Below are 16189 nucleotides of genomic sequence, written 5' to 3'. Positions count from 1 at the left end.
TTTTAATAGTGTAAAATATTTTCAGTTCAGTCATCTACAACAGGGACGTACAACCTCGGGTCAATAGGCCAGCTCCACTAGGCCCGTGAAAGGTGTTTTTAAAAAAGTACTGTATCAATACACAAAACGATAAGTACTTCAGTTTGTGGCCTGCGAGCGGTAGTCATCTCGCATGTCTGTCCCGCAGAATGGAAAAATTGTGCACCTCTGGTCTAAAGCATCAATATCCATCATATCATGTACATTTTAGTTACATTTACACTTTAGGAGCTTGCAAAGGAATTGAGCGTCAAAAATGGCTGACATGCAAAAAAAAAGTAAACAAAATCAAAATACCGCCATTTCGTGCCTATAATTCACAGACTCTGCCACGAATCCTGACTGGAAGAGATCTCGGTAACGGGATAAGTATGGTGGCAGAGTCCTGGCATTCATTCATTACCGATAATCCACACAAGCAAACTTTTGGCAGCTATCTGTATCTTTACTGATGAAATACAGGGTGGGCAAAAAGTCAGTAGAAACTTTGAAAATGAATGAAAACCGGAAAAACGAAATAAACAACGGTTTGCAGGGTTAGCATCGCTAGAGGTCACGGGAACTTTTTTGACAGGGGACAAAAAACCACCGATAGGTGGCGCTGGTACGAGCGACTTCGGTGGAAATATGCAAATGAGACGGTTATAAAAACTTTCGCCCCTAATCGACAACCAGTTCACCGTTATAAACCGTGTATGTGGACCTGCTGCACTCTGCCGTTGCTGGATTTGTGACTCGCCTGCAATGTGTTGTCTCCAGTGGTGATGGTCATGTGAAACACATACTGCTGTAATAAAGGATTTGGAGGCATCCTGTTCGTTCTTTTCTTTGACTTGTGTACGTCAGTGCCACCTATCTGCTGTTTTTTTAGTTATTTTTTTCCTGTCTTAAAAAAAACCTGTGACATCTCTAGCGATGCTAACCTTGCAAACCGTTTTTTATTTCGGTTACTTTTCTGGTTTTTATGAATTTTTAGTTTCTACGGACTTGTAACCTGTCCACCTTGTAAAGGAGTAGAGGAGTTGTTGGTCACATGGGTATCGAAAAAAAACAATGTGGACTCCTCTATCACGACTTCTTATATAACCATACTTCCTATACAGGGTGTTGTCTTGAAGTGGCGACAAACTCAGAAGGGTGATATTAGACATCAAGAGGAACAAAAATTGCCATAGAACATGGTATCGTAAACCCCGTTTAGTCGGGGAAAATCGCAAAAATACGTATGAAGGGTGTGACGTCGAGTGGTACAAAAGGGCCAATAATAAGTAAAAAAACATTTCACAGCATTATTATAACACAGCCAGTGGTGCACAAAAAAGTAAAATAAATAAGTACAAAAACCGTTTACTTGACAGCATGATTACAATACAGCCTTTGCAGCACAGTTCAGCGTCAGAAAGGAGACGAAGAGAAATGATTGCAGGAGAATGCCAGTATACCCAAAATAAATGGTTTTTTACTTATCATTGGCCTTTTTGTGCCACTCGACGTCACACCCTTGATACGCATTTTCGCGATTTTCACTAAACGTGGTTTGCGATATTATGTTCTATGGCAATTTTTGTTCCTCTTAATGTCTAATATCACCCCTCTGAGTTTGTCGCCACTTCAAGGCAACACCCTGTATAACGGTTACATAGGAGGTCGTGCCCCTACTCGGATCCATACGCCTTCTGATTATCTAAATAATTCTTTTTTGTTGATTATTTTTATAAATACATATTTGTTTTTATTCCAATCTCTCTCCGAAAAGCGTTGAAGAAAGCGATTACGCTGACTCTGCCTTCGGCTACTCAGGTAGATGACTAAATACTTTTTCCAGTTGTTATACCCAATTACTCAACTGCCGTTGTTGAATAAATACAAATTAGTTTTATTCCGTATATCAAAAAAACATACGAATGTACTGTTGTTTCTCTCGCGTTTTTTCAATTATGTTAAATGCAATGAAATCTTTAAAATCGAGTTTTGAATTATGAGTTATATATGTTAGAACAACAACGTTTGTCTTCATTGCAATTACATTGTTTAATTTCTACAAATTATAGATACTCTGGGAATTAATATTTGACTTTTGAGTTAACACATAATTTTTTCAACTCTCAGAAGAATCCATATAATGGCCTTTAGAATTCACAATAATACCGGGCACTCTCCAAATACTTCCTTCATATTGTATGGTCGTTCATGCTTCTAAAACATCATCACTATTTTATTATCGGGAGGGTCACAAACGTTTAGCTCAATTTACGACGGCGAAGTGGTGTTTTTAAACTTTCATCTAGGAATGCATGTATTTTAAAAAATTATCGAATTTTTGGCTCATTTTTTTTTATCTTAATGGTAATAATAAAATAAATATTATTCTTAAAATTCAAAGATACATATGCAAGTAACATATAAATTTGTAAGAAAGTTATATGTTTTCTTTAAATTTCATATTTCATACTAAGAAAATAAAATATTTTGTTTGTTAGTGGAAAAGTGCTTAGTTCCACTTATACATAAGATGTATGGATTGGTTAGAAAAGACAAAAGGTCACGAGACTGGATGGAACCTAAAATCGAAACAGGCACAAGATCGAAAGAGTCATATGGCGGAGTAAAACTCAGGGAAAAGAAATGTCACCAATCTTTCAAACGTAAAATATTTAACAGCGTAAAAACAATGAAATATCGAGGATTTCACTCAAACATTTCATTAGCATGATAAAAATTGATAATTAATTAATAATTCAAGAAATTAATGAGTTTTTTTTTGCTTGTGAATCATCAAGACCCCAATTATATATTCCATTCAGAGTTTTATTTTCAAACTTTATTTTTTTACTTACATTAATTATGTTATTGGGTTTTTAAATAATAAGTTAGTTTTTTACTTTTTAAACGATGATAACGATTGGCTTACAAGGTTGAAGTTGATTCCAAAAAAGTAAAAGATACGAAAAATATACACGTTTTTAAGTTATTGAATTCGCTCCAAATAAAGAAAAGCATTGAATTATAGCAGGGGCGTAGCCAGAAATTTCGTTCGGGGGGGGGGTCCACTTTCATTTCGGGGGGGGGGGACCAAAGTGACAGAACAATGGATTTGGCCATCTTTTTCCCTTTTTTCGGTCATTTTCTCACATTTCGGGGGGGGGGGACCAGACCCCCCAAGTCCCCCCCCCCTGGCTACGCCCTTGAATTATAGACATTCTATTTTTCAGGACATTGTGTTATAAATAATGAACTTACCTTCTTGGTCACTTAATTTGTCTATGGACATTTTCGTCACAGAACAGCGATGTTTTATTTTGGTACCACTACTGCTTGCTTGATTAGGGTCATTTCTTGCTGCCATTCCGCAGAACCTGCCGAAGTCAACGAGTTGAATGATAAACACCGTCTCACAGGTTACGCCTTCTTTGATTCTGTCGAAATGGCACAATAATGCACACGACTGAATCCTTCATCTTCCTTGATTGTCACTGCGGGCAAAGCAGATTTTTCTTTTAAGATGAATGTTAGTATTTTCCATGATGCGGCGTTTGTTTCTAGAATTGTTCTTTTATGGATAGTAAGCTGAAAGCACTATAATAGCACCTGATGAGACACTTGCGATTGTCTGTGAGCATTTGAATTGAGCAGGAACGTCGTTCTGAAAAGAAAATTATAAATGAAAAATAAATATGTGAGAAGGCTAAACGGTTTATACATGTTATGTACACGATGTGCTCAGCACTGCATCTAAACATTTTTTTTTTCTCACTAGAAAAGAAATGCTGTCCTTGTGGAATTTATTTATCAAAACCTTCCAGATAGCAATAATCGTTGCGGTCATTTATATACCCTAATGAAATTCGAGTTCTCTGATGTAATGTATCAAGTGAAATAAAGAAAACTATATTGCATTTCGCACTAAAATCCTAGAAATTTATGATATTAAAAACAATGGTTTAAGATAAATAAATATTCACAGTAACAAAGTACCCGACACATTTAGGCACTTCTTTCACCTTTCATAACGTCATCCAGGAGTGCCAAAACGCATCAAGTTCATTGTTACTGTATATATTTGACTCAAAACTTTTCCCAAAACCTAGACTGGTACTAAGAGGCTTCGGCTGGCTCTCTCACATCTCCTCCTTATTAGAAGAAAGCGCACCCTAAGCACATCCTAGAAGAATAACGTAAACTAAGAAAATCAACCACCCTGCGAATGTCAGACAATTTGACTGTATATTCCATGCACAATAATAAGCAGTACCGTCTTAACAGTATCATGGGCCTCCGGGCTAAATGATGTTCTGGGAGCCCCTCTAACTGATTGAAGTACCACCCTAATTGGCCTACCAATTTACATACATACTTTTCGGAAATCATAGTACCAGATTTCGTTGTCACAGAGCACTACATATGCACCTGAGGCCCCGGGTAGACTCAGCGTTAAGACGGCTCTGCTAGTAAGCTTTTCTTTTTTTTTTTTTGGTGCTGTTAATCCAATAAAACTCTGAGCCTTATGTAGAGCAGGAGATTCAAACTATAATAACTTCTATAACGTTTCATAACTTCCAAACGTTTAAAAGTACTCAGTAATGAGCTTTTTTCCCCTTAACCCCTAAGAGTGGCACATTGACAAGATATCTTGCCTCCTTAAAAGCCTCTTATTTTAGTATTGACAAGCCCAGATATTTTGTAAAGTTTATTTCTCAATAAAACACTTTTCCCTTTACCCCTTAATTTACACCTGCTGAAAATCGGAAGGAAGCCTACTTCATTAAAAAGAAATGACATTTTGAAGGGGGTTTAGAGATTTCTGCAGTGCAGGGTACCACAAGTTAAAACAAATGGAGTATGGGGGAAGTGAGTGTACATTTTGGACGCTCATGGGACGCTCTACAGTGGTTCGAAAATCCTCTTTACTAGAGCATATAAAAAATAAACAGATTGATGTTGTGATGAAAAGTATCAATATGGTGCTGTTGAAAATCTATCTGTGCGCGAGTGAGCTCAATTATCAGGAACTGTTGATAATTACACGTCTTTGGTATTATGATTTAGATTTTCTTGGAAGTGAATGAAGATATATGTAGCCCCCCTTGGCTGATATCAAATTAATTTTTTTTATTCTGATTCAAAAAAAATATTCCCCAATATTTCATATTTCCATACACTTGTTGCTGACGTAATCATTATCCAAACACCTCCCTCCTCGCGTAGTCATCAAAAGTAACCAAAGGCGACCCCCCCCCCAAACTTTGGCGCTTATTTAATACTTGAATGGCTACATATCGGGGCCGGACAAATCCAGCACTCGACATGCCCGAGGCATGAAAAAAATTTTTACCAGGTACGTATTTTTTTAATCACATACCCGACGCACACACATAAAAAAAATTTAGATAGGGTGGGTCATAGACAAGGCCGCAAGTTTTGACGTGAATACATTTTTTGTGCATTGAATCGCTTGGTGAGTACTGACTTAAAAAACGGATGTCACTATAGATTTGTCTCAAAAATATGTATCAGACGATATCACTAGCTTTTATTTGCGTTGTAAACTTCTCAAGATATAGCGTAGTCCTTAAAACAATATCGTTACGAATGTGGGCCGCGAGCCTGGTACCTAGACTAAGGCTGGACAAATCCAGGGCACCAGATCACCATGGTGACTAACCAATTGGTAATGGCGCCTAAAATTTGCATTGTGTAGTTAATTACAGGCTGAGAGCAGCACAAAATGTTTGGAATTCATAGCAGCATATCTGCCAACATGAAAGAGGGTCACAATGCCCTGAAAAAGTCAAAAGAAGGACCTTTTTGACCTTTTGGACCATTTTTTTCGGGTAAAAATTTGTTTGGTGCCGATTTTTTTTTTCTTTTTTGCGATTTGTCTATTCCTGACTTGAACCAGTAAAGGTATTGAAAAATCAAAGCGATACCATTGGATTTGCCTATACGAGGTCTACCCACAGAAATCATAAACACTGATATATTCTGAATACATCATGAGATATGAACGTTTAAGTGATTTCGTTACGCAACTTTTTGCGAATGCATCCAGTATCGTCGGATGATTTAAAAGACTTATTCACGTCAAATGAAAGGACTTTTGTATTTTTACTATGAAAATGATTATCGGCAGTGATGCAAGTATATCTCCAGCCTTCTTTCTTTGTGACATTTGAAATAATGTCCTTAAAAGACTAATTTTTATGTCATTATGCGACTCACCACAATAACTGTATGGGTTTAATAACCAATTACTATAACTATATTAAATGAAACTATTTTTTGCGCTCTTTTTAACAATGAGAAATATTTTTTACAGTGAAATAATTAAATCCAGTATAGTAATAGTTGGTAATGTTTTTGGGTATGTGAAATATTGATGTATTATTTAGAGAAAGAGAGATTTGTCAGCCCTGCTCCACATACTCGTAATATTATCATACTTATTATATTACCATTTACATAAATTACTTGCAACATTGTACGTATTCCTACTGGCAACTTAAAAAGTTATATTTATTGTGCTCAAAAAGTTTTTTTACTCAGAATGAAATAGAGCTCTTGCAATAGAAACTCCGGCGGAAAAACATTAAGGGATCATTTCGGGTTAGAAAAGGAAATGGAGTTTTTCTTTTAAATTCTACGTAGCATCATCTGTCTTTTATGGTCCGTTAAATCCATTTCATGTTGAAACTTGATGCTGAAGCCAAATGAGAATAGAATCGCTTTAGACACAAATGAACGTTTGATAACACTTTTTCCCTTTCTTTTAAATTACAAACTATTTTGCTCTTTTGTTCGACAGAAAAAAAAATTCATCATCAGACAATAATTTTCTGATATCGCAAATTTTTCAGCTTCACGAAAAAAAAAGAAAGAAAGAACGGGCACTTTCCCACAATTTAAAAGTTGTTGGGCCAGCTGTGAAAATATTGTATTATATATCTTTTTTTGATAATTGCTGAAAAATTTAAGTGATATTATATAAAACCTTTTAGCTGTCCCACACAGATGTTACGTAAAAACTAAGTACTCCATCGAATATAGAAATACCTGTATTTTATCGGCTTATGAACATAATCGTGGCAGGTAGCCACTTGAAATTGCAAATATCACACACACACACACATTCTAGATATAAAAAATATAATCCAAAATAAACTACATAATTAAAGCATATTTTATAGTGAATTCCCCTCTTGTCTTTAAGGTACCAATGTATTTTCATATCGGATTGCTGTGATAATGTAAAATTATTTATCCATCCATATTTATCTCGCTTACCATCGTTGATTATCTTGACGTTTTTGTGCGGAAGAAATCGCGAGATTTTAACTCTCGTATTATTAGGAAAACCCTTCGTAACTTATTTGATCGTATAAAAGAAATAATTTTCTCCATCACCGAAGTGTTCAATTGGTATTAATATAGGACATTCTCTATGCTAAATGAAAAAAAATAAATTGCCCTCTCAATGTGGCTAAACAAGCACAATATATCGATACGATATCATATTTTTAGGAAATTACAGCAGATGGTAAAGATTAATGAAATGATGAAAGTGTGTGATAATGTAATGAGAATATATAAGAGCGCTTGCTGCGGCATTCATCAACGCAAGCAGAACTAATTTATTAATGATGCTTTCATTCAAATGATTCCACAAAACACTCAATAACATGTGTCCTTCATTTTCTATCTATTGGCTGTTGCGATATCGTATAATTTGCTCTTTTCGTTCCTCACGTCGTTTCTTTTACGACTTTATTTCTTTCACGTCTCTGTCCATCCTAACTCTCGGTCCATTGAATATTTTGTTCACGACATGCATGGGTTTATCGTCTTCTTCAGTATTTGAATATGCTGCTTTTTCCCTATCATTAATTCAATCATTTTCAAGCGGAATAATACACGGTAACAATATGAATATACTCGTACACGGTACATTCTGGTTACTTTTTATTTATATATACGCCGGTTACTCCAAGAAACTTATTATTCAAGATGGATATTAGGGAACCAAAATGGCCCATATTGTAAGCTGTTTCCTTTGTCATCAATTTCGGACGAATAGTGACGGTGGATGAAGTGGTCATTACTGACGCAAGTAGTATATACATGATCATCATCATGTAGTAGAGGTCCCCCCAGATATGATAATGATCATACCTATGCCCTCGTAGGCCCAAATATGATCTTGTGTATACTCAATGACACACGCATGCATATTATAATTAATTCATAACTGATATAAGATGTTTAATGTTCTTTATTTGTTACAGCCAATTCAGAAGTCTGGCCACTTCACACATTGACCAAACTTCAGACACTTGCCACTTCCTACAACATCTTGATATAAATGTTCGAACATAGATGAGATTGACAAATTATTAACTTCAAGGTCTAAAAATTTACTACCAACGAAATCCAATTATTCTTTCGAAGTAATTAATGATATTATACCACTTATAATAAAGTAACTTTGATCAGAATTCATATTTGTCGTATATTCGTACAGTATATGAAAATAATTGTAACGGACGCAAATGTATTTTGTATTAACTTAATGTGAAAGAGAAATCCACATTATATAAATTAATCAACTGAAAAATTAATAATAAGAATGAACTATGAAGTGTTTGACCTTTTATATATATATATATATATATATATATATATATATATATCCGAAATAGAAACTAACAGCGGGATTTTCAGAAGACAAATAGCAATAATTTCAAAATCAGACTAACTCGCTTACATAAAGTGGAAATGAATTGCATGTTTTTGAAACTGTTACGTTGAATATGTGCATGAGTAATAAAATGCCACATTGTTATATTTAACCTGAAAAATGATTAAATATCGTATACAAGGTTAGCTTAAACTTGTGGATCCATTGGAAAGAGAATGTTTGATAATTAAAATAGTTGAGGCAAAATTTATCTTGAGAAAACTCAATATCGCGAACTTTACTGAAATAGTTGTATGACTTTGAAATTTATTACTGGGCAAAGTGTGTGTGTACGTTATTGTTTTACATGAGTATTTTTTATTTTTTATTAAACTTTGGTTATCACAATGATTTGTGGAACACAACCGTGAATCTTTCATTACCTATGTTTCTAAAATGTTATTATTTATAAGTATTTATTTGTGCAAAAGACATTTATTTGAAAGGATGAAGATAATTATTTATTCGTTCGATTTTTAAACACAACATTTGAAAGGTCGTTAGTCTAGAATCTAGATTGATTTTATGATATGCATAACACGATGTACAAGTATTAGGATACTTATAAATTGTCCTACGATACTGTCACTTACTTTTCTTACTTTCACTTTTAAGCATTTTTCTAATTCGTTAGATAGTAAGTGTCAACTCAAGAAAGGATTATGTAATGAAAATATTAATGTCTGACCATCGAAGAGCATCACCATGACTGAAAAAGTTTAATCAATAGTAATTTATTGTAAATAAATTTTGGTTCATTAATTATTATTATGCAAATTATTATTTTTATTTATGTTCGTATAAACGTTATGTTCGTACAAAAAAAGTTTCATTTTTGTGTTTTGAGTAATATAGTTTTTATCGGTGAATTAGCACATCAGAATTAGTGTGAGCTAGTATTAATTTACATTAAAATAACAAATATATCCATAACCTATCTCGTGTGTCTATTTAAATACTTCAAGCAAAAATTTATCGGGTTCCGGCAAATGTTTGCCACAACGAATCTACACGGAATTAACTAATAAAATAACTTTGCACTCTTGTAGAGCAATGCACCGTACGATCATTATAATTAGCATCAACTCGAGATGATAGTTTTTAACACGATCATTCGCATCTCGCATCTTCCCCCGATCTACGAATAAGTGGATTTAAATCGCATAAACTATCTATCCCGATAAAAGAGAAATTGCCACGTACTTGAACGAAGGATGCGATTTTGAAGGTGAATTTCTGTCATTCCGAAGGAAAATTACAAACGAATAACCTATAGCCGTCCTAAAACGTGAAGAAACTTACTTCAATGAGCTTCAAAGGTAAAGGATTTTTGCCTGAGAGATTCTTATAGAAGTTGAATTTCGATGACCATTTGCAGCGAAAAAAAATATAAAGGCAAGTGGTGGCAGCTATAACCAGCTATGAACATTTTGCTTGTTTTTTTTTCCACCACCGAGTGCATCTCATAATCAATATTCCGACATGAATGGAAGCACCCCGAACTACTGATACTGAATTTACCAAGCCTAATGCTTTTTTAGCCGTAAGTTCACGCATCTGCGCCGGCGCATGCGTTTTCGTTGCAATGTTCGCGAGCCGCATCCTTGAATTTGTGTGTTTCATCTCTCTCCTCCATTTCTTCCTTCATATATGTAACACCCCCGCAACCCCCCTCCTTTGTGGCATTCTTTGTCTCTTCTTCTTCTTCTCCGCATTCAACCAACAACAACTACCGGCTGATGCTGCTTGTCATCATCATCGTGATGACCGCAAAAAAACACACACGCTTCGAATCAATCAGTTTTCTCTCTTGATTCCTCAACAAACATTTCGCGCCAACACAACTCAATCATCAATATAGAGAATGATTAACATCACAATAAATTTTTCTCTTTTTCTTCGATTAATGAAATTCACAATATTAATATTTACGGTCAACTGGTCTCGTTTGTAATGATACTCTTCTGGTTTCTTCAGCTGAAACAACTGAAGAGTAGTTGATTAAAAATTTGGACAGAAATATTTATACAATAAATAAAATAATTCGAAATATCTTCGAGTTAGGCTAAATGCTAACAAGACTAAAAAAAATGGATACTTTTAACTAAGAAATTTAAACACCCTGACAACTGGAATGAAATTTCATGAATGTAATGACTTTCCCTATGATAAAATATATAACTGTACGTACATTGAAAGAGTAATGCACTACAAATATCTTTGAATTATTATTTCAGCTAACCTCAAATCAAAAGATCATTCTAATCTAATTGTCAATAAATGAAGAGCAATTTCAACAATGAAGAGGACGAGAGGAGTAATTTTTTCATGGGTTTCCTCACATTTTATACGGACTAACAGTATAGGGGGAAGCATATAAAAATTCGCTCTCTACTATAAACCATCCTTATGACTGTTTTCGACATGATATCTTACAAACTGGCAGTTTTTCCCCATAACAGTAAATCATTAATCCAATTTAATATACGGCAATTTTATTTATGTAAAGTTTGACTATTTATGTATAAGAACCCTAATTGGCATTCCATAGTGGCTACACGAAGAAACACTGTGAGATCCCAGTACTTATATCACTATCACACACCAATGCCAAAATTAACCCTTTAAAAATCTTTGTTTTCTTGCTCCGAGATTATGTAGAGAATTCGATACTATTATTAGGCAGCAACAATCATTTTATATGTACATTTATAAAAGGGATATAAAAATCGTATACTTTCTAGTATACGATGTTCGTCTCATTTCATAGTTAACCGTTAGGGAAATAAATAAATTTAGGGAAATGTATTATGTATAGTATGTATATCATATACTGTGTGTATCATAAATTTTTGTAGCTCGATTTCAGCTATTGTTGTATAAAATACTTTTGCTTACAATTGTGCCAAAAAATCTGTTAGTGATGATACATGGAAGGACTTTTTTTTATCTCTTTGAGTCAAAAAGTGTATGTTGATGTTTTGTATAGTCTGTGTTGTTGTTTGTGTTCGTATTGTGTTGTCGGTTCGTTTTGTTCAATAAAATAAAATAAAAAAATATGTACATGTGCAGTGAAATTGCGCTCTAATGATACTCGATTTTACGAGATAAATCCCTCTACAACAATATTATTTTAAATCTTGTTTGGAATTGCCTATAGTCTGATGCAGTGGTTCTTAACCGGATGTGCAATAAAGCATTTTTGCGGGTGCGAGATGAAAAAAAAATTATAAAATGTGTTGACATGATTATTCAGGAAAATTGAAAATACGAGAAAAATTAAATTCTTCAGTTTTTAAAGGAACATGATCATGAAGACAATTTGATACATCATTTTTTTTTTGCTTTCGCTTATAGGAATGTGTCATACGAAATTTGCGTTGAAAAAGTTTCTTTTCGTTTAGCGATCGTTTTTGTCTTTCATTACGATTGAGGAAAAAATACCATTAATATACCCAAAATATTTTGCAGTTCGCTTACATTTGTATCTCGTGTTATTAGCATGCAGAGAGAGAAAGAAAGTTTACATTTGATCCTGTCGTGAATATGACTGAGGAAAAATATCAAAAAACTTAATCAAGTGCTAAAATATTATATATATATACGTATATTGTTATATAATATAACATTTATATGTATATTGTTTTTAGATCTGGTATCCATAAGTGATTCATTTTCTTTTTCCCTCAAATTTCAAAAAATTAAAAAATCATAATTTTTCAAGTTTTTTTTTTTTTTTGAGAATAAAGGTTTATTTGTATGAATAAACTACATACAACAACATAACAAAAAACAACGCAACACATGAACTACACACAAACTGTATACAAGAGTATGACCTCCCAAGGGACCTTATGTCCGTCCAGGGCAGATCCATGAAAATAATACCAAAAATGTTTTCTTGTGGCCAACACATCGTTTAATATATACACGTATGTGTTACACGTACACATACACACATATATAAATTGTCCCATGGTTTTTATTGTATTTGTTTATTTGTCTGTCTTAAAACTTTATATACTATTCATGATATTGGTATTTTTCACATATGTTTTAATCAGAGTTTTATATTTTTTTATGCATTTTTCATTTTTTATGTGTGAATCCAGGGTATTGTAAATTTTCGGTCCTAAATAGATAAATTGTTTTTTTATTATAGTTTTACGAGGAAGAATTATTTGAAATTGCTTCCCGTTATTTCTGATATTTCTTTGAATTTGTCTTATTTTAAACCAATCTGTATTTCTGAATAGAAAGAGTAACAGTCTATAAACATAGGTTTTACGAACATTTAATCTGTAGTCATTTATTTGGATATTTGATGGATGATGAGTATTTGGCCTGATTATATTTAAGCTTTTGTTTATTGTTTTGTTGAGTAATTGGATATTACAGTCATAATCACCTCCCCATACACAAATTCCATAATCAATGGTGGACAGGATCCAAGTATTGTAAATAGTTATCAAAAAGTTTTCTGAAATAATGTTTCGGAGGTTATATATTCTTATATTACAATATTTTATTCTATTGTTGATATTTTCTATATGATTTTTCCATTTCAAATCTCTACTAAATGTTATTCCTAAATACTTGAAGGTTTCAGTCTTTTCTATTTGAGGGCAGTCGCAGAGCTCATTCATACAATTTAGAGAGTGATACCTTATCTGAAATGAAATGTCGTCATTTCTTCGAAGCTGAAATTTTATGTATTTTGTTTTCGAGACGTTTAACTGGAGTTTATTTCTATGGAGCCAATATTGAATTCGATTTAAGTCTTCTTCTGTATATTGCTTTAATACTTGATCACTTGAAGCTGATATGCTCAATGCGGCATCTTCGGCAAATGTAACTAATTTCCCATGCAGTTGCAAAGAATGAATGTCATTTATATGTACTAAAAATGCCAATGGTCCTAAAATTGATCCCTAAGGAATTTCTTTTCTTATTATTTTATAATCACTTATTATATTATTTATTTTAACAGCTTGCTTTCTATTTTCAAGATAACTCGTAAGCCAGTTAAAAATTTTCCCCCTTAAACCCGCATGATAGAATTTTTTCATTAATATATCATGATCGATACTTTCAAACGCTTTCTTTATATCTAAGAAAAGGGCTAAGTTTTTATTGTTTTTATTATTTTCGGTGTAGATATATTCAGAGAATTTCAAAATGGCCATTTCTGTATTCATATTTTTTCGGAAACCAAACTGTGAACTCGAAAAATAACTATGTTTGTCAAGAAAATTCACAATTTTATTTCTAACAACTGATTCGATTACTTTTGAGAATACGGGCAAAATCGAAATGGGGCGAAAATTTGTTAAGTTATTTTTATTTCCGGTCTTATAGATGGGTTTTACAATTGCGTATTTCAATTTTTTCACAAATTTCCCTTCTAATATGAAAGTGTTTACAAGATAGAGTAAGAATTTAGAATGATATTTATACACTATTTTTAACATCTTTGCAGTAATACCATCATAACCACATGCTTTATTATTTTTCAAACTATTTATCACTATTTGTAAATTTTTTTCATTTATTGGGCTGAATACCATTGAATCTCTTTCGGAGTGTGAAATATGATCCATATGTTCATCTAGATCGGGAGAAATGTTTTCAACTGTGTTGATGAAAAAACCATTAAAATCTTCAGCCAATTTAGCATCATTTAGGGATTCTGGTAAAACAATCCGTGACTGAGGTCCCTTAACAATCATGTTCACTGTCTCCATTGTTTTATATTATTTTTGCCACATTTAAGAAATTCATTTTGAAAATATCTTTCTTTGACGAATTTGATTTTTTGTTTCAGCAAGGTATTAAATTTTTTATAGTCTCTGTATTTCTGTACATTATTAATATCGTGCCTATGAGTTTTATATAGTTTTTCTTTATAATTTATCATTTGTTTTATTTCGGAATTCATCCAATTATGTTTATTGTTAGTATTTTCAGGTTCGCACATCCAGTGTTTCTTATGTTTATTTATTAATTCCAGAAACGCTTCATAGATAATGTCTACATTTTTTTCTTCATATATATTTCATCTGAGATTCTCGAAGATTTCATGGAAATATTGAATTTGAAATAGTTAACTTTTTTACTGAGATTTTGTTCGTTTAATTCATTTTTATTTCCAATTTCTCTAGATAGACGGCTTGGTGGTAGCGTGGTGGTCGAATGGTTATAGTGACGGACTCGCGATGCGAGGATCCGGGTTCGAACCCCACAGTGGCGGTCGGCTGAAGTTGATTTTCTGTGGCTCCCAACTTCAAGGCGCAAATGCGAGCCGATCTCCCGTTAAAAAGTCTCGCCACAGAGAGCAACAGTCCTACAACGATAAATCATTCAATCATAACACTTCACTCATAGTTAGAAAAACTGGTGGCAGATGGCAGCACTACACATAACAAGCATTACAGAGAAACAAAAAACTTCACGTAGGGTTTCACTATACGTACACGCACATTCGGATGATCTCTGACGAATCGGCGATACATACGATACAAGTTTTGATAACGTTGTTCTAACGTAATGGCATGTTAGAAAAAGGAAGCGAAAAAAAGCAGAAAAGTAAGAAAAAAACAAATGAAAGGAAAACAGTATATTACTATACTCTATTTTATCTGTAATACTTACAGATAAGAGATATTAGGTATGAAGTATATTTCTCTTTTCCCCCTCACCTACCTGTTTCTTTCCCCTCTTATATACATGTGTATACTAGAACCTATTTAACCTTAGAATAGAAGCTTTTACCTCCTCATCACGGGGATGAAAAGAACTACTTTTCTTTCATAGGGCTGCAACAAAGTTTCGTGGTGGTGAGGAGAGCGGAAAGAAAGCAGATAGACTTGTTTGAATTTATTTCACTGGCATTTGGACGCAATATTACGTCCTTGATCGTGAAGTGGTTAAGTGAAGAATTCGGGGAGAAAATCAGTGATAGTTGTGTTCGAAGGTTTTTAACAACTGGCTGTTGCGGAAATGGAATTTTTGGAAAGAGAGAAAATTCAACTGCCTTTGCGGGGAAGAAGTTGAATTTTCTCTTTTTCCAAAAATTCCATCCTTTTGCAATAGCTAGTTGTTAAAAACCTTCGTATGGTAGCGGAGAGTGACGTCATCTTTGCATAAGACGCCATCTGGTGGCAGCGGCAGCAGTTGTTAGCTTGGCCTAAGTCATGTCCGGCCGTCCTTTTGCGGTCCTTTTCAGTGTACACGAGCTCCAAGGAAAGATTGAGAGATTCGTTGCCTCTGTAGTCTATCGGTCTAGGGCGTTCACCCGGAAAGTGAAAGGACGTGGGTTCTTTTCCGCAAAGGCATTTGAATATTTTCTCTTTTCAAAAATTGCATCTTCGCAACAGCCAGTTGTTAAAAACCTTCGTATGGTAGCGGAGAGTGACATCA

At 33.8% G+C, this 16189-nt stretch overlaps 1 protein-coding gene across 2 annotated transcripts in view; it reads right to left on the bottom strand.

Moving 5' to 3' along the window:
- Nucleotides 1-10323, bottom strand: part of LOC149080237 (A-type potassium channel modulatory protein KCNIP1-like) — a 68552-nt gene extending 58229 nt beyond the window's left edge. Inside the window, exons 1-2 of one of the 2 annotated variants that reach the window (XM_089239316.1) lie at nucleotides 10073-10323; nucleotides 3280-3682 (exon numbers count right to left, since the gene is read on the bottom strand). In XM_089239316.1, coding sequence (XP_089095442.1) covers nucleotides 3280-3385 — 106 coding nt within the window. In that variant the 5' untranslated portion in view covers nucleotides 3386-3682; nucleotides 10073-10323. Of the gene's footprint in view, nucleotides 1-3279; nucleotides 3683-10072 lie in introns of those variants that run through there. The other variant, XM_089239317.1, reaches the window with a different exon arrangement.
- Nucleotides 10324-16189: the final 5866 nt, after the last annotated feature.

Source organism: Pholcus phalangioides, unplaced genomic scaffold, assembly GCF_987345545.1.
Source record: "Pholcus phalangioides strain wild (caught in Gottingen) unplaced genomic scaffold, Ppha-v1.0 ptg000011l_1, whole genome shotgun sequence".
NCBI classification, from domain to species: domain Eukaryota; kingdom Metazoa; phylum Arthropoda; class Arachnida; order Araneae; family Pholcidae; genus Pholcus; species Pholcus phalangioides.
The sequence above is the reverse complement of the archived record's forward strand: the minus strand, read 5'-3'. Positions and strand labels throughout refer to the sequence as shown.